The 16,146-nt window shown below is 42.9% G+C and overlaps 3 protein-coding genes across 6 annotated transcripts; all 3 read left to right on the forward strand.

The window, feature by feature from the left end:
* LOC103357632 (C-C motif chemokine 16-like) lies at positions 1 to 845 on the forward strand. Its single transcript, XM_008282259.1, has 4 exons — positions 1 to 106; positions 248 to 359; positions 449 to 529; positions 662 to 845. The coding sequence occupies exons 1-4, from the start codon at positions 43 to 45 to the stop codon at positions 669 to 671; spliced, it is 267 nt and encodes an 88-aa protein (XP_008280481.1). The 5' UTR covers positions 1 to 42; the 3' UTR covers positions 672 to 845.
* A 2,036-nt stretch (positions 846 to 2,881) lies between these two features.
* On the forward strand, positions 2,882 to 10,674 carry capn10 (calpain 10). Of its 2 annotated transcripts, none has more exons than XM_008282263.1 (13): positions 2,882 to 3,146; positions 3,520 to 3,733; positions 4,081 to 4,212; positions 4,322 to 4,518; positions 4,666 to 4,895; positions 4,977 to 5,118; positions 5,963 to 6,129; positions 6,231 to 6,487; positions 6,574 to 6,776; positions 7,134 to 7,389; positions 8,714 to 8,907; positions 9,019 to 9,064; positions 9,575 to 10,674. In XM_008282263.1, the coding sequence occupies exons 2-13, from the start codon at positions 3,587 to 3,589 to the stop codon at positions 9,602 to 9,604; spliced, it is 2,001 nt and encodes a 666-aa protein (XP_008280485.1). In that variant the 5' UTR covers positions 2,882 to 3,146; positions 3,520 to 3,586; the 3' UTR covers positions 9,605 to 10,674. The 2 variants fall into 2 exon arrangements, with proteins under 2 accessions (XP_008280485.1, XP_008280486.1); XM_008282264.1 differs by having other exon boundaries at positions 3,525 to 3,733.
* A 139-nt stretch (positions 10,675 to 10,813) lies between these two features.
* eif4e2 (eukaryotic translation initiation factor 4E family member 2) lies at positions 10,814 to 15,480 on the forward strand. Of its 3 annotated transcripts, none has more exons than XM_008282267.1 (8): positions 10,816 to 10,932; positions 11,830 to 11,941; positions 12,026 to 12,160; positions 12,317 to 12,421; positions 13,019 to 13,171; positions 13,273 to 13,413; positions 14,064 to 14,141; positions 14,326 to 15,480. In XM_008282267.1, exons 1-7 carry the CDS (start codon positions 10,913 to 10,915, stop codon positions 14,097 to 14,099), a joined length of 702 nt encoding a protein of 233 aa, XP_008280489.1. In that variant the 5' UTR covers positions 10,816 to 10,912; the 3' UTR covers positions 14,100 to 14,141; positions 14,326 to 15,480. The 3 variants fall into 3 exon arrangements, with proteins under 3 accessions (XP_008280487.1, XP_008280489.1, XP_008280488.1); XM_008282266.1 differs by having other exon boundaries at positions 13,273 to 13,409; XM_008282265.1 differs by lacking the exons at positions 14,064 to 14,141; positions 14,326 to 15,480 and having other exon boundaries at positions 10,814 to 10,932; positions 13,273 to 13,851.
* Positions 15,481 to 16,146: the final 666 nt, after the last annotated feature.

Consider the following 16,146-nt stretch of genomic DNA (forward strand, 5'->3'; position numbering starts at 1 on the left):
CATCCCAACCGACAATCCAGATCAGATTCACCGCCGAGGACGATGGCAAAGCTCGCTGTGTGTGCTGCTGTACTGCTGGTGCTGCTGGTGGCGCTGAGTGAAAGCAGTAAGTCTGACTTCGCCAATGATTCACTGCTACATGATGACACTCAATTATGCACTTTTTTTCACAGTGAAGTGGGTCATTATGTGTGTCACCTGGCCTTTGTTTTTTTTTACTGAGAATCTGTGGTTCTTTTCTTTGTAGGTCCCATGAGGTTTTGCTGCACGCAGTACCAAGAAACTCAGGTCCCGGTTAAAATGCTGAAAAGCTACAGAATCCAAGACAACACGGGTTACTGCAACATCAAGGCCGTCGTGTAAGAACCTTTAGTCTTTAGTGTAAAGTACAAACTGTCAGCTTTGCTATTGTACAAATTTCTGAACTTCTTTCCTTGTCTGATAACAGTTTCAGGACCAAGAGAAACAAAAATGTCTGTGGCAACCCGGACGACGAATGGGTGCAGAAGGCCAAGGAGTTGATTCCACGGTATGACACTGTCTTTACTGAACCTTCCCTTCGTACTCCGACAGAGAAAACACCGGCAGCAACTCTGATTCCAGATTCAGCTGTCTTGAGTGTGCCTGTATCTAATGATTTCTATGTTGTCTTTCTAACCAGGAGACACTGAGCAGCATCGTGGAGGCCACCTGAGGTCGTCAACTCAGAGACATGAAGATGCACAAGATGAATTCAATGCCTCATGTTAAAGTTTTTCAAATTGAATTAATATATTACTTTTAGTACCTAAAATGTGTCAAAATGTATTGATTTGAAATCAATAAATGCAATATTTTTAAAAAACTTTTTGGATCCACTTCTTTTATTCTCATTTTATTTATTTAAAAAAAAAAATCACTGTAAAAATTCTGTACATCCATGAACAAACACAGCACCTGATGTAGAAGCATTCACTGCAAAGAAGAAAAGAAACGTAATTCAATGACAAAATAAAACAAACTAAAACAAAAGAAACAAACTATTAGATGCAGTTGGATAAAATTTAGTTCAAAATGAGATCCGTCTCAACTAGGGTGATTATTGTCACTGACATTAAACCTTATGTTGATTAATTGAATGTTTGGTCTAGAAAATGTCAGAAAATGGTAAAAAATGTTGATCATTGTTTCCCAAAACCCAAAGATCTTGTCCTTAGATGTCTTCATTTGTCTACAACCCAAACATGTTCAGTTTAGGATCATAGAGGAATAAAGAAATCCGAAACTCTTCAGATTTAAAATGCTGGAACTAAAGGATATAGAATTTTTTTATAGTGAAAAAAATACAGTAGAATAGTATTATAGCCTACTGGTATTATTATGTTAGTATTATAGCACTGATACTTATAGTATTATGCTATGTATATCATAGTAATATACTACTGATATAGTATTCTTTTCTTTTAAAAAAAAATACTCAAACTGATTAATTGTGAAAATAATTAGCGGTTAATTTGCTAGTTCACAAGTAATGACTTAAGTGATGAGTTGTTGCAGTCCTAACCTCAACCAATAGAATCTTGCTTTGACTAATATGCATGGCTAATAATAATATATAATTTGGAATAGTATAGCAGACATTTTACTTTTAAATTTCGAAGTTTGATTTCATGATAATACTTAAATACGGAAAAATTAGCCACAACAGCGCTCCCTCGTGTGAGTCTAAATTATAGTTCAATTCATTTTTAGCTCATTTCACTTTAGTTATGAGAGCGCACTGACACCCCTCATGTCTTTTTTGCCACCAGGTATCTGATAGATTAAGTTCATTTAACTATAATCTCCAGTTTTTTGCTACTTTCACAGATTTCTGCATCTCACAGCACGATATTTGTGACAATATCGTGTGGACGGATGCACCGAAGAACATGACTAATATGGGTACGACAGATAACATCTTCACATGGATTTTAAACTGCAGTGCTAGAGGGAAGTGGTGGCTGTATGGTTGGGGCTCTGCTTTGGTATTCAAAAGGTCAGGAGTTCAAAGCCACCTAAATGGGCTTTACTTGAGCAAGACCCTTAACCCTATCCAGGACTTTCATGTACCCATATGTAGAAGGTCTTTCAGGGTCCACTGGAAATATGTGCAAAATATTTATTGGTATTCATTATAGACTTTTATACTATGTTAGATAAAATGTCTGATAAGTTGACGTATTATTGGTTCCAAAAACATGACAAATAGAATAGGAAAATACTTTATTAATCCCAGTCTGGGAAATTACTGCAGTCTGGGAAATTACTGATGTCCCTCTTTTTATATTTAAAAGAAAAAAAAAAACAAAAAACAATATCGGTCACCTAAACCAAATGGCTCAGGGTTCAAAAGTCCCCAAAAAGTCCTGAATAGGGGTTAATGGTATCTGTGAAGCCAAACCTGGACATGTGGAGAGATAATCCCATTGTGCAATGCATTAATGACAAATAAAACCTTTAATTTATTTTTATTTTTTTAATGAACTGGATTTTTTGCCTGTAAGTGATTTTTTTCCCTCTCAAATAAGCTGCAGCATCTTCTCCTGGGCTATTTTAAACAGCCATCAGCTAAATGAGCAAAATATTCTGTGTACCTTTATTATTCTGTGCACATCAGATCATTGGTAAATTAAAAGTAGAAGTATGTTTTTTCTTATCCTGTTACAGCAGCATCATGTCTTTTGTTTTTTTGCCTCCTCAGGGTTATCTCAGTGCAGGACTTTTTCACACTGTCATATTTGCACTTTTAGTTGAGATTAAACGCTGTGAACGTCACCGTGCAGTTCGGAGGTCCGTCGGTGGGCGGCGCTGGTCAGCAGCACCGGAAGGATTCACTCCATCACAGAGAGAGAGAGAGCTGCTGGAGATGCCCAGGCTCAGGAGACTCTCCGTGTGTTTTATCCTCAACAATATGACGCGAATGCTTTAGAAAACAGCTTGTTACTCGAGGCGAAATGCGCACACCGAGTCGCTTTGGCTGTGAAACCGTGACAAGATGAAGCGACGCGGAGATGCTAGGGTACATGTGTGCAGCAGCGCGAGCTAGCTGGAGCTAACTGTGCTAGCTGTGCTAATATGAGTAGTGACAGCTACGAGGGGGGAAGGTGCTGAAAAAGAGGAGAGAGGTAAGATACTGGAGCTGAAAACAGAGACACAGAGTCACATGCTGAGTTTATAACATCACATTTCAGTTGGGAAAGTGTCACAGCTTTTCTTTGTGTAACAGTGTCACTACAGTTGTGTTATTAAGTGGATATTAGCTAAAACATAAACCTCAAGGCATGTTTCCCCTCTAAAAGACACTTTTACTACCATATGTAGGTTTTTAAAACACCATATTGTTCCATTATGTGGAACAACAACAATATTTATATGCTATAAGTAAACATAAAGTCAAAACTTCTGCATGCAACTTCCTAATAATAACAATAATATCACGAATCTTCCAAAATGCCATGAATCAATAATGCAGCTGATGTTGTGTGTCCATAAATACAGTGAAGATGGTCACAGCCGGCTGAGGTTCACCCACTGACCCCGATCCAGGCTGAAAGAAGCAGGAGCTATGAAGGAGCAGGAGGGCAGAGCAGACCGTGGAGGTGCAGCTCTGTTCGAGGACCTGGACTTCCCCGCCGAGGACACGTCCCTGTTCCTAGACAGCTCCACGCCCATCGCCAGGCTGCAGGGAGACGTCAGCTGGCGACGCCCGCAGGTGAGAGCGTCATAGAGGGAAGCTGGAAATGCCGCAGTAAATTCTTGTTATGGGTCAAATGTTTGTAGGCTGCTGTTAAGATCGTTTTTGGCTCACGGCCCGTTAACTTGCATCACCTGTCACAGGTTGATCTGAAAGGCCAGAGAAGGATTTTCCTCATCACCTGGTTGATTTGATTATATAACAGGGTTTCAAAGTTACTGTTCAATGCTATTGTATTATTATATGTAACTAATCAGCACCGTTTAGCTGCTTTCAGTTTAGGCATGTAGGATGCAAGGAGTCGAGTGAGTCTTTTTCAAGTCTGCGTGTCTCAGTCCAACTTTATTTTGATTTCACACCTCCAGGAGATCTGCCAGTCGCCAGCGCTCTTCCCCAGCGACATCAGCATAGGTCATGCGAAACAAGGCTTATTAGGAGACTGCTGGTTTCTCTGTGCGTGCACCTCCCTGCTCAAGAACAAACAGCTTTTAAACAAGGTAGTCGTTGGAGCCGCTTTATACTGAATCCAGAGGATGTTAACCAACTAGCATGTCAAAAGTGTTTTTCATCTCTTGCACTGCTCTGCTCATCCTGTCTGTCCATCAGGTGTTGCCTCCAGACCAGCCTCAGTGGGGTGACAGCAGGTACACAGGCTCTTTTCAGTTTCGCTTTTGGCAGCAGGGACACTGGACAGAGGTGACCATTGATGACCGCCTGCCGTGTATTAATTCTGCTCTCTGCTTCTCACGCTGCCACTCCCCCACTGCCTTCTGGGTAGCTCTATTGGAGAAGGCCTATGCCAAGTATGTAGCCTGTGGAAATTCCCTGTCTTATCTCATTGTTTAACCTGCTGTACACACACATTGACATTGTAACCTTGTAGTGCATTCCAGATTACGTGTGTAGTGGAATTTGAAAATCCCCTTTCCTGTCCCTTTCGTCCTCTCGAGGCTTCATGGTTCATATGAACAGCTGTGGGCGGGCCAGGTGTCTGAGGCCCTGGTGGATTTGACTGGCGGCCTAGCTGAGCACTGGAGCCTGGGAGACTCTGGTTCAGAGGAGGATCAGCAAACCGAGCAGGACAGTGACCAGGTCAGAAGGAGAAGGCTGGACCTGAACCTTCTGTTCCCCGTGAAGGATGACTGTGCACTCAGCTGCTCGACTCACAGCACCCCCAGAGGTCAGAAAAAGGGCTCCCTTGTAGATAATGCAAGGAGTGATTGTGTGCCACATCACCTGTTGACCTTCTTGTCTGTTTTAGGAGTCAGCGAGCCTGATCAGTACCATGCTATGACTGTCATGGAGTGGCTGGATGTAAAGAAGGTGTCAGGGGGGGAAGTACGGCTTCTCAGGATCAGAAACCCCTGGGGGAGATGCTGCTGGGGAGGGGCCTGGATGTGGAGGTGTGTGTTATGGGGAAGATTTGTCTGTTGTAGCAGTGTGTAACCTCAAAAATGGTTTTGTTGAATCCAAAGACTTGTGGAGAAGAAGTCACCAGATGATGTTATATTATGTAAGAGGCTAATTTAGAAGGTTTTACAACTGCATCATTAAGTCAAGCTAAACCTAACTAGCTTAACGCTAGCTATTTTTCAAACTCCTTTCACATCATCAATATGCAACCAAATCTAATCTCTCATTTTAAAAACATTTTTATAAAGGCCAGTGTATACACAACCAAAGTAGCATTAATTTAGAAGTTCCAGACACAGTAATAATGTCCCTCATGCAGACTGTGTGCATTTTAAGAAAAGACATCTAGTCAAGTTAAGTAATGAAAACAAATAAGAAAGGGTTTAACAGATAAACAATGGCAACATGCCGTTACGTTTTTCTGCTAATTTAAGTTTCCGTGTGGCTTCTCTCCTCCACTCCCTGAACTCAGTCAGTCCAGAAAGCTGCAGCCACATGAGAGCATATTCATTAAGAAATATTGTTGACTCTGTGCAAAGAGGAGAAGTTAAAGTACCAAATTGCTGAATCTGTGACTGAAAGGGGTTCAAAAGTTAAATCTATCAAGGAATCGGCACATTCACAGTGTTATTTGTGTCAAAATATTACTCTGAGTGACATTCTCATCTGCAAATATCAAAGCTTCCTACATTAATGACAAGGGTTCACTTATTGTGAATTTGTGCAGAGATTTTGCCATTCACAGATAGATATCTGTGATGTCGACAAGTTTGTAAGTACGGGAAAGTCCAGACAATCCCAGTTAACTTGGTGTTTCTGTCTCTGTCTGTTCAGTGGTGCAGGTTGGAGTTCTGTTCACCCTGATTGTGCCTCAGACCTACAAGCCAGGGTGGCAGAGGGCGAGTTCTGGTTGGATGAAGCCGAATTTATGTCCCATTTTGACGATGTCACGGTGGGATATCCCATCAGCGAAGAAGGACACTTGAAAAGCATTTATACTGGTTAGTCACTTCTTCTGCTGGAGAGGTTTTCTGTATTCATGCTATGATTTTGACTACTTTCGTGCCCTTTATTTATCCCGATGACTCTTGTCCTCTGACAGGAAATCTGCTCACACACAATCATCAGCTGGCCGGCCGGTGGATAAAAGGGCACTCTGCTGGCGGTAGCCGAAACAGCAGCAGCTACAGCAGCAACCCAAAGTTCTGGCTCAAGGTTTGTGAGAGAGGAGAGGTACTGGTATCGCTGCTGCAGCATCGAAAATGGAGAAACACAGAGACTTATGCACAAACACCACTGGAGGACAGCAAGAACACAAAGCACCAGCACTACCAGGCTATCGCTCTACACATGTGGAAGGTTTGTGCCGTTGTTTGCAATTAAATAAATGTTGGTGTGTGTCTGTGAGGCTTTGCAACTTGTTACTCTCATGTCATTCCCACCAGGTGGAAAAGAAGCGTTTTAATCTGAGCCGGATGTTGAACAAACCTCCCTGTGCTTCATCTCACTGCCATGCCTATGAGAGAGAGGTGGTTCTCTGCAGGCATCTGGAGCCCGGATACTACCTTCTGATCCCCAGCACCTACCAGCCAGGAGCCGAGGCCCGCTTTCTCATCAGGGTCTTTTCCTCCTCCTCCACATCCCTCAGGTAAGGATGACTTAATGGGAAGAGAGTTATCTCTGTAAAGTCTACGATACACATGCGTTAGATAAATAATATGTTCCTTTTTATGGTAACGTGAGTGCTTTCACAGATGTGTATGGAAGTTATCTCCCAAAGGTCCTGCAGGAATCATGAAAAAAATAACTTGATTTGTGCCCTTAGGTTAATAAATCGTTCTCAAATCAACAGAACAAAAATTAACAAAACAAGATCAGCTTACTTTCAGATGCTAAATCTCACATGTTTTCACCAGAGCAGGGATTTTTCAACTTTTCCTTTATGTAAAAAAAAATGCTTCTGATTGTGTTGTTCATGACATAACAAAGTTAATGTCATCCTCAGTGCCCTGAAAAGCCCAGCGCCCTCACTGCCCTTAACCACAGATGGCGAGTGGGAGACCACTTACTTCCGCGGCTCGTGGGTGGAGGGAAGGACGGCCGGAGGAAGCAGGAACTTTCTGTCTCACCGGCAGAACCCCTGCTTCCCTTTTACAGTGTGTGACGACCCAGCGATGACATCAGGAGTTAATGTCAGGATTACCCTGCAGCAGAGCCGCCCCGACACTGACCTGCACCCCATTGGCTTTCACATTTATAAGGTCAGTCAAACATTAAGGGAAAATGTCAGTGTTTGTGAAAAGTTTACTCTTATTTTGTCAGTTTTACACTGTCAGGTGTTTGAGTTAGCTTGAAGCCAAATAGAAACATGTTCCAATACTTTCCAAATGTAACTAAGTGGACCAAAGCAGCAGTGGTGTTAAATATCTTACATTTAAGCAAATACAACAGAACAGAAACAAACAACATAAAACTTGAATTTAGCTTCATTACTACTGTGGTGATTTATGACACACTTTAAGGGTGTTTTCCCATTTGCAACGATGGTTTTTATAGCATCTGTGACAGTGAGAAATCAAGCATCAGTGAGCTTACGTGGTTTGTTGGTTGAGCGGAGTGCACAATAAAGGTCATGTAAGCTGCTCCTGGGAAGGTTTGTTGATATCTGAGCAGCCAAACAAACACAACCCTCCCTCCAGCAGTCCCTCAGACGCCTCACAAAAACCCCTAGTAGACCAGTGGGTGTCTCTTTCTCATAGCTGAGGCAGAAGATAGATTATAATATAAAATGTGCCCAAACAAACAACACGCAATCGCACAAATACGGCATCCAAAACACAACAAACTAAAAACTAGTGAGAGTCACATGGTCGGATTGTTTTTACCAGCCAGGAGAACCTTAGAGCTGATTGCACACAGCATCTTTTCCCTTGTGGAACCAGAGCTAGTGTTCATCTGGACCTGCTGCTGTGGTTCCTGTACAGAGGAGCCTGGCGGAGGATGAGAGTCTCAGTCTGTGCCTATGTGTGTAGAAGCATTGTGCTTAAACCAGCTTCTTGTTTGACATTTCCCTTCAGAAACAGTGACAAAGGAGTGTTTCCTGCTTTAGCTCACACGCGCTCTACAAGCTGCACGAACAACCATCCACTGCAAAAACTAAGGGGAAGCAGTGGTTTAAAAAAAATCCTCAGAATTCTCCCTGTCTTCTGGACAATGTGTAGGAATTCAAAGGACTGTCCTGTGCACACAGTCTGTGCTTGTACATGAGCACCGTAACAGCTGTTTTGTGCCCCATAGACACTACTGAAAATAAACAGAAACTATCTAAAACAATGAAGAAACAACAAGAACAAATAGACAGTCAGATAGTTCCAAAACATTAGAACCAAATTAGGGTTTATCTATGAAAAACCAGTTCAGTAATGAGTGCAGACATTCTCTATTACGCTGACTGTGTAAGCGCCACCACTTCTGTAAAACCCCGAAGTTCCTTAATCTTATCGTGCTCCTTTACGTAGACAATATGGTGGATGAGTCAAAGCTGCCATTTTGATCCTAAGTATCTTATTTTGACGATGATCCCAGGTACGAGAAGGGGTATCTGAGCAGACGATGGCCAGGGATGAGGATCCTGTGGCCAGTTGCATCCCTCACTGTTACACGCAGGACGTCAGTTTGGCCTGCTCTCTCCCTCCTGGAGCTTACACCATCGTGCCATCCACTTATCAGCCCGACTGCTGTGCAAACTTCACCCTCAGCCTGGCGCGCAGAATACACAGGTTAGCTGATGTTGTAATCGATCAGACTGTTATTTCACAGGTAATTGTGATCATTTTGGTTCTAGTGGTTGTTTAACTCTCAGAAATGACGAGGTTCTGTGTGTCTTTCAGGAAAGTGGTGCAAAGCCAGGAAAGGCTCGGGAAAGCCATCCAGGAGGTTGGTTTGTTTGAATGTTGTTGCGTTGTGTAGCTTTGTTCTAATTGGTTGATTGATTGATTTGTAAAAAAAAAGACGTTTTTTGAGCCGTTGACCTCAAATGAAAGCAAAAATTCAGGCTTCTCAAATGTGAGAATTTGTTTTTCTTTTTATATCAATTTAAAGACATCAGTTTACTGTCAAATATGTTTGACAGTGTCTCACTAGGGCCATCAGTCATGTCAGTCTACAAAATGACTGTAAGTTACAATACGTATTTTCCTACGTTATGATCCAAAAACGTAATCGTCATAACTTCATCTCGGGCAGCGTCTCCTCTCCCACTGTGTTCTACTTCCTCACAGACTCAACACATTAAATGGTTTACAGCAAGTCCTGTAACAAGCACAGTTCAGGGCAACAAATTGCATTTATATTTACATTTTTAACTTTCCTCTTTAATGACTGTGGTCAGAAGATGGCAGCACTGAATAACTCCTCTGTGTTGCTTTGTGTCTCTCCGGGCGGCAGGTCTCTCACATCTCTGTGATGCGGAGTTAGTTCTCTGGGACTGTTGCTGCTCCACTGACGTTGACTCACCTCGCAGTGCCTCTTGGCCCACGATGAAAGAACCAGCTCTACCATCTACCCTCGCCACAGAGGACGTGTGTGTGTGTGTGTGTGTTTGTGTGTGTGTGTGCATATATGTACCATGAGTGGCTGAGAAGGCAGGCAGATTTAGTGGGAATCCCAGAAACCCCTTTATCCTGAACCGCTGAGGCTCTGGGCTGATGGGCAGCTACACACTCATCGGCGATTAGGACATCAGAGGTTGTCGGTGGGCTGGGCTGCTAATGAAGTATGACGGGACTGGCTGGTGTAAACAAACAGCCGCCACTGAAGAAGGCCGCCGCTGCTCTCGCTCATTCACTCACTGGTGCGCCTGCCGGCCTGGAACAAAGAGCCCTCTCATGAAGGTCCTCACAGAGGCATAGGGGGCAAGGGGCGAGGGGATGGTCTGCCACAGCAGAGCCAACCAAACCACACCACACCATACCGTGCCATACCATCCCAGAGCTTTCCTCCCATCCCTCACCCCCAGACACTCTGCTTCTTATCTAGCCTGCATTGTCTGCTCCTAGACACAAACACGGGGTTGTCACAGTCCTTCGTCCACCAACCTGCCCACCAAACACTTAACATCGGGCTGGACCAAAAGAAGTCCGCTCCGTTCCTAACTCCCATCCTCACCCTCCAGCAACCCCCTTCTGTACCCCCAGACTCGGTCCACGGCTCTGCTCGGACCTGAACAGAGCCGCCGTTTGAAGTCGCCGCAAGAACAGATGACAAGCGGAGGGACGGAAGGGATGAAACGAGGGACACGGCACATCAGAGGAAGACGGTTCATATGAAGAAGCCGCCGGTCCTCTTTGTGTTGAGGCTGCGCATGTGTGGTGCTGTGTGTGTGTCTGGCTGCTGGTACGTGTCTGTGTGTGCTGAGGGTTTCTGATTATTCACCACAGCTAACAGAGTTTTACAAAGCTATAATTAACTGATCCGAATGGGACTGTGTTGTGTATTTATTATGATTGGAAATCGTGAGATGTGATGAATAAAGTATTCAGAAATAACTTTGTACTGAAGTGCCTCATATTTTTAACGTGATTTCAGCTTCATGTGTGTGTATATTGTGCCTCACGAGTGTAAATGAATGCATTTTGATTAAAGCTGTGTGTAACCTCTGACCTCTCCACGCTCACCACTAAACACACAGCATGCGCGCCCACGTGTCTGTACTGTGCGCGTCGCCGTTCCTGCGGAATTCAGGAGGCTGTGGTCGGACTCCGAAAGGCTCCCACCTAGAAAATAATGAACAACAAATTTGACGCGTGAGTAACCTAAAGTTTCTGTGGAATATGTGCCGGGCAGTGGGCACCCCGTGGGGTCTGCAAATCCACCGGGGAGCGTAACGTTTAACGAAAGCTGCGCTGCGTGTAAAAGAGAGAGAGAGGTGTGTCAGCTTTATTGCATGGTCCTGCATGCTCCGTGTGCGTTTATAAACCCACACGAGAGTGAGGTCTACACACACGGGTGCATTTGAAAGGAAAGGAAGCACCAACGAGGAGGGAATAGTGATTTATATTGAGGAATGCGGTGTGTTGTTAGCCGTAGCTTAGCCTGGCGGAAGGCGGGTAGGCCGCGAAGCCTCGGTGTGGTAGTTGTTGAGTGGCCGGTGGAAGGTGCGTGCTGCTCGGTGTAAACTCGACTCCCATTGGCCTAAAAATACGGGCAGACAAACTGACACCGTGTCCGACAGACGGACAGGTGCTGTTAACGTTCGGGATAGTTTAAAGTAGAGGTGTGTGCATGGGCATTAAAATCGGCATATATCGTTGCAGGCCACGGGGGGAAAGTACACTGAATTGCCAGTTTATCAGGTTCACCCAGCTCAAACTAATGCAGTGCAACACAGCAGCCCTGCAACAAATCCTCCCTTCATTGAGATTGTAGTTCAGTTTTGTTGTGTTTTGACAGCCCTATTTGTTTCAACGACGCCACACTAAATATCAGAAATACTAGTCGTTGCAACACCACAAATGACAGCTTCCACTGACCATAATGTTGATTAAAGACCTTCATAAAAGTGAACTTTAATGGAAGCAGAATCTATTGCAGGTCTGTTAATTAACTGTCAAAGGACTTTATGTCCCTCTTTATTTAAACTAGCAAATGCATGACTTTTTTTTTCTCTCTTTTTGCTTCCTGTTTTTTTTCACAAAACCCAGTCTGAAAGATGATGACAGTGGAGATCACGACCAGGACCAAGGCTCACCGAAAGACGGTGAGAAGGAAAAAACTGAAGACGAAGACAAAGAACAGAACACTTCCAAGAAAAAAGTGAGGGCTCTTCAAGAACGACACGTATGCATTTGCTGCTTGTAAGTTAATCGTATGACTAAGTGACTTCCTCGTCTTTGGCAGATGGTGGTTCCAGGGGCCGGAGAACATCCTCTTCAATACAACTACACCTTTTGGTACTCGAGGCGCACCCCAGGGAGACCGGCCAGCACTCAGAGCTACGAACAGAACATCAAACAGATTGGCAGCTTCGCCTCGGTCAGTCGCTCCTCATAATCTCTTTATGTGGCATAAATGGGGAGGGGACGCTGTTTTGCTTTTGTTTATCACCTCAGCCAGGCACAGTCTGTACATGCAAGCTTTGCTGACTCATTCTCTAACAGTTGTCAATGGACATATTGCCTCCTTCCCAAGGTGGAGCAGTTTTGGCGTTTTTATAGTCACATGATCCGGCCTGGTGACCTGACAGGTCATAGTGACTTCCACCTCTTCAAGGAAGGCATTAAACCCATGTGGGAGGTGAGTATATTTGCTGACATCTTGTTTTTCCTCTGGTCTCTTGTGCACTAAAAATATGCATGATCTTGTTGTAGATTAGAGCCCAACTGATGAAGTAGTTGGCGGATGTTTGGGCTGATATTGGCCTGTCACATATAAATCGGCCGGCGTACATCAGGCAACATATACAAAACTTTTGTTTGTTTTTGAAGAAAATAATATGGTAAAAGATAATTGCGGTAATTTAGAAATGTTGTCGTAACATAGTTTGTGAAGTGGCTCCAACTCTATATTTCGCAATACTCAGCACTGTCTGCAGCACATGTAGCAGAGTGTGTATCACAGTTGAGCAGATGGTGCTAGAAAGTTAAGCTTCATGTCTTCTGTGAAACCGTAAAGCTCCAATATACCACACATACAGAATAATGAAATGAAATTAAATGAAAAATACTTTATTTATCCCAGAAGGGAAATTCAATATTGAATATTGGCCGATATATTGATTTCAGAGTTTATTAGTCCCCATCGTTGACCCCATCCAGTATCGTGCAGACAATATTATATGTTTGATTTATTATTCACCATAAATAAATCAACCTCTTCTGCAACCCTGCTTAGGATGATGCCAATAAGATGGGTGGAAAGTGGATCATACGACTGAGGAAAGGCCTGGCGTCTCGATGCTGGGAGAACCTGATCCTGGCAATGCTGGGGGAGCAGTTCATGGTAGGAGAGGAGATCTGCGGGGCTGTGGTGTCGGTACGCTTCCAGGTAAAAACCCAACAACAGACACACGACTATTGTAAATGTCACTATCTGCTTGATCTCGTTACACTCAGACGTTCCTTCCCTGTATGTTTCTTTCCGCCCAGGAGGACATCATCTCCATCTGGAACAAAACGGCGAGTGACCAGGCGACCACCGCCCGCATCAGAGACACCCTGCGCAGAGTCCTCAACCTGCCTCCCAACACCATCATGGAGTACAAGACACACACAGACAGCATTAAGTATGTATGTCTCCTCGATTTATTATTTTCTCTTCAACTTTTCTATCTCTTTCACACTTGCATAAATGTGCATGCTCAAAAACATTTTAAATGTGATGTTTTGTTATTGCTTCAAAGAGCACAGTTTTATACAACATTGCATATTCCGTACATGTACAGCTACTCAGATGTGGTTTTGATAAATTAGATTTTTTAAAATAGAATTTTCTTGTTACAGCTTCTCTGTTGTAAAGATTTGCTGTAAATGTAAAATGTTTTGGGTTTTTTTTTGACTGCTTTGGGATAAAAACTGCAATGTTAAGATGCTACCTCAATATATTTTAAGTTATGAAATAGCTAAGGTTATATTAGATACTCAAATAATCCTTTGGACTACTTACTGCAGTGACTATTTCTACTGTTGCTGTTGTTTTTCTTGATTTGCTAATTGAATGCTTGTTTCACAGCTTTTAAAAACAGACAAAAGTCTTGTTTTCTATATTTTAATTGTTATTTGTTGGCGTATATTAACAAAAAAACAAAATGTAGCTCCATCAAGTTCAATGTGTTTTTGCAGTAAATTGATGTGAGTGTGACTTTCCCTTTGAAAAGGCACGCATATGTTGAACTGTTGTTTTATTTTGAATGATGATGCCCTGCGTCCTCTGTCCGCAGAGCATGGGAAGACTTCCATGGTCTGGTGAATGCTAGTGGCGGACGTTAGCCCCTCGCACAGAAGATACTCAGCAAAGAGTAAGAACTGTTTTCTGTCTTTTATTTAAGCTCCCAGTACACTGAGGTATGAAGGCCTCATTTACAAACAAGAAAAAAAACAGAATAACAAAAAAAGTTTCTACTGTAGCTTAAATGAACAAAACAGTTTTCGTCTGACCTGCTTCGTCTCATACTAATGTTGGTGTCCGTTTGCGTTGTGCAGGTGTTTGTATATGTGATGTGTTGGGGGATGACGAGTCCGGGGAAGGATTCTTCTGCGTGGATTGGCACTGTGTAACATGAAGACAGAGCTAAAGTCAGGAACAGAGGCCAGAAGACCATTCCTTCTTTGTGTCAAATTGGAAACGAACGGAACAGCCTTTCAACAGAACGTTGAACCAAGCCGAAGAGAGAAATATTTTTAATCAACCAGGGAAGAGCGAAGCCTCCAATCTTTTTTTTTTTTTTTTACCTTTCTTGTTTTGTTTTTTTTTGTTCAATGCAAGTTGTAACATCTGTTAACTTGCCACCAGAGGGAGGCTATGTGACTGATGTCTGCTGATCTGGTCATTAGCTGTTGACAAAGTGTACTTGACAAAAATACAACAAAATCCAATCTGTCAGAAAACGAGATATGATTTTATTGCTTATCATGACATCACACCTGCTGTTGAAAGTCTGTGTTCATCTGTTTTATTGGGACTCAAACAGGGTTGCAGGTAGACGTTATTTTATTACAGTGCTGTATTTTAACTACAAGTCCTCTGGTCATTTTGAACTAGAATGGATACTATTATTGTGTATGATATATTTGTAAATACAGTCCACTTCAAAGATCACTTAATTGAATCAGCGACGATTCTCCATCTTTGACATGGAAGTTGAATCCCAAAGGATGAGGACCATCCTGTGTTGGGCAGAAGGTTGAATAACCGGCATCTTTAGAATGAACTGCCAAGCTGCCTAAATCACTGTGCCTGGCCTCAAGCCCGACCCGAACCAGGTTTCCCGTCTGTCAGTTCTGTCCCTACCCCCCGCCTTCTACGAATCCAAGGGAAGGGCTCTGCTTTAACGTCCTCAGCAAAAGGTGTATAGGAGTCCTGAAACACTGACCTTCACTCCTTTTTCCATTTTGTAGTAAAAAAGAAATGAGACTGGGCCCAGGGGCAGGGCCTGTTACAGTTTTTATCCTGGGGGAGCATTTTTTTTGGACCCATGTCAAGAAAAGCGCCTATAGTTTGTTGAAAAACTGTAATGCTGCCCATATTTGGTGGTGTGATGATGGGTGCAGGTGTGTGTGTCAAAAGTGAGGGAACACTGTTGGATGTACACCTGATGGATTATAGCAATAAATGTTAAATATGCATCTGCTGCTAAAGCTGGGTCAGTGTCACTTTCTTTCATAGATGGATGCAGGAACTAAACAGAAGCTACGTCAGGAAACCAAGGTTCTGCCTAACTGTATTTTTTTTTTTTATCATAGCAAAGTCTCTCCCTGGTCACTGATTAAACCCCTAAAATTTCATCTTGTGCCAAAGTTAGATATTTGAATTATTTATTTATTTATTACAATAATGTTCTGACTTAAAATTTTATTCCATGTAACTACACTACTGCTTCCACAATGTACAGCTCTGCAAATTCACTACCTGTCTGCAGCTCAAGCACACCAGCTCAACTACAACTCTACTCAAACAGTATAAAACTATTCTGTGCCACACAACCACAAGTTTAACATTCAGTAATTCAACCATGCATGTTAAAACCAGAAAGCAATTCTGAAGGAGAATTGTGCTGCTGAAATTCCCACCCTGCAAGTAGGTGGTTTTGGGTTTTATACATTTGGAACCCAGTTTGTCTGAATCTGCCTTTCTGATTTAAGTTAATTATCACCAGAGGTGGTCTTCAAAACCACAGCAGCCTTGGTGTATATGGTGCAGTATCTTGTTCCACAGAGTAGTCCACTTACATTCGGTCTTTTTCAGTGATCAGCTCATCTCAAAGAACATGTGGTTCTGCAGAGAAATAATTCAACATTAATTAT

Source organism: Stegastes partitus, unplaced genomic scaffold, assembly GCF_000690725.1.
Source record: "Stegastes partitus isolate 25-593 unplaced genomic scaffold, Stegastes_partitus-1.0.2 Scaffold264, whole genome shotgun sequence".
NCBI lineage: Eukaryota > Metazoa > Chordata > Actinopteri > Pomacentridae > Stegastes > Stegastes partitus.

What these genes read in the sequence shown, in the direction of transcription:
- LOC103357632 (XM_008282259.1), top strand. Translation starts at nt 43, where the DNA reads ATGGCAAAGCTCGCTGTGTGTGCTGCTGTACTGCTGGTGCTGCTGGTG. An exon ending in GGTGGCGCTGAGTGAAAGCA is followed by an intron (nt 107 to 247) that starts GTAAGTCTGACT and finishes TTTTCTTTGTAG; the next exon opens with GTCCCATGAGGTTTTGCTGC. An exon ending in TGCAACATCAAGGCCGTCGT is followed by an intron (nt 360 to 448) that starts GTAAGAACCTTT and finishes GTCTGATAACAG; the next exon opens with TTTCAGGACCAAGAGAAACA.
- eif4e2 (XM_008282265.1), top strand. Translation starts at nt 10,913, where the DNA reads ATGAACAACAAATTTGACGC. An exon ending in ATGAACAACAAATTTGACGC is followed by an intron (nt 10,933 to 11,829) that starts GTGAGTAACCTA and finishes CACAAAACCCAG; the next exon opens with TCTGAAAGATGATGACAGTG. An exon ending in AGAACACTTCCAAGAAAAAA is followed by an intron (nt 11,942 to 12,025) that starts GTGAGGGCTCTT and finishes CGTCTTTGGCAG; the next exon opens with ATGGTGGTTCCAGGGGCCGG.
- capn10 (XM_008282263.1), top strand. Translation starts at nt 3,587, where the DNA reads ATGAAGGAGCAGGAGGGCAGAGCAGACCGTGGAGGTGCAGCTCTGTTC. An exon ending in ACAAACAGCTTTTAAACAAG is followed by an intron (nt 4,213 to 4,321) that starts GTAGTCGTTGGA and finishes TCTGTCCATCAG; the next exon opens with GTGTTGCCTCCAGACCAGCC. An exon ending in TTGGCTTTCACATTTATAAG is followed by an intron (nt 7,390 to 8,713) that starts GTCAGTCAAACA and finishes CGATGATCCCAG; the next exon opens with GTACGAGAAGGGGTATCTGA.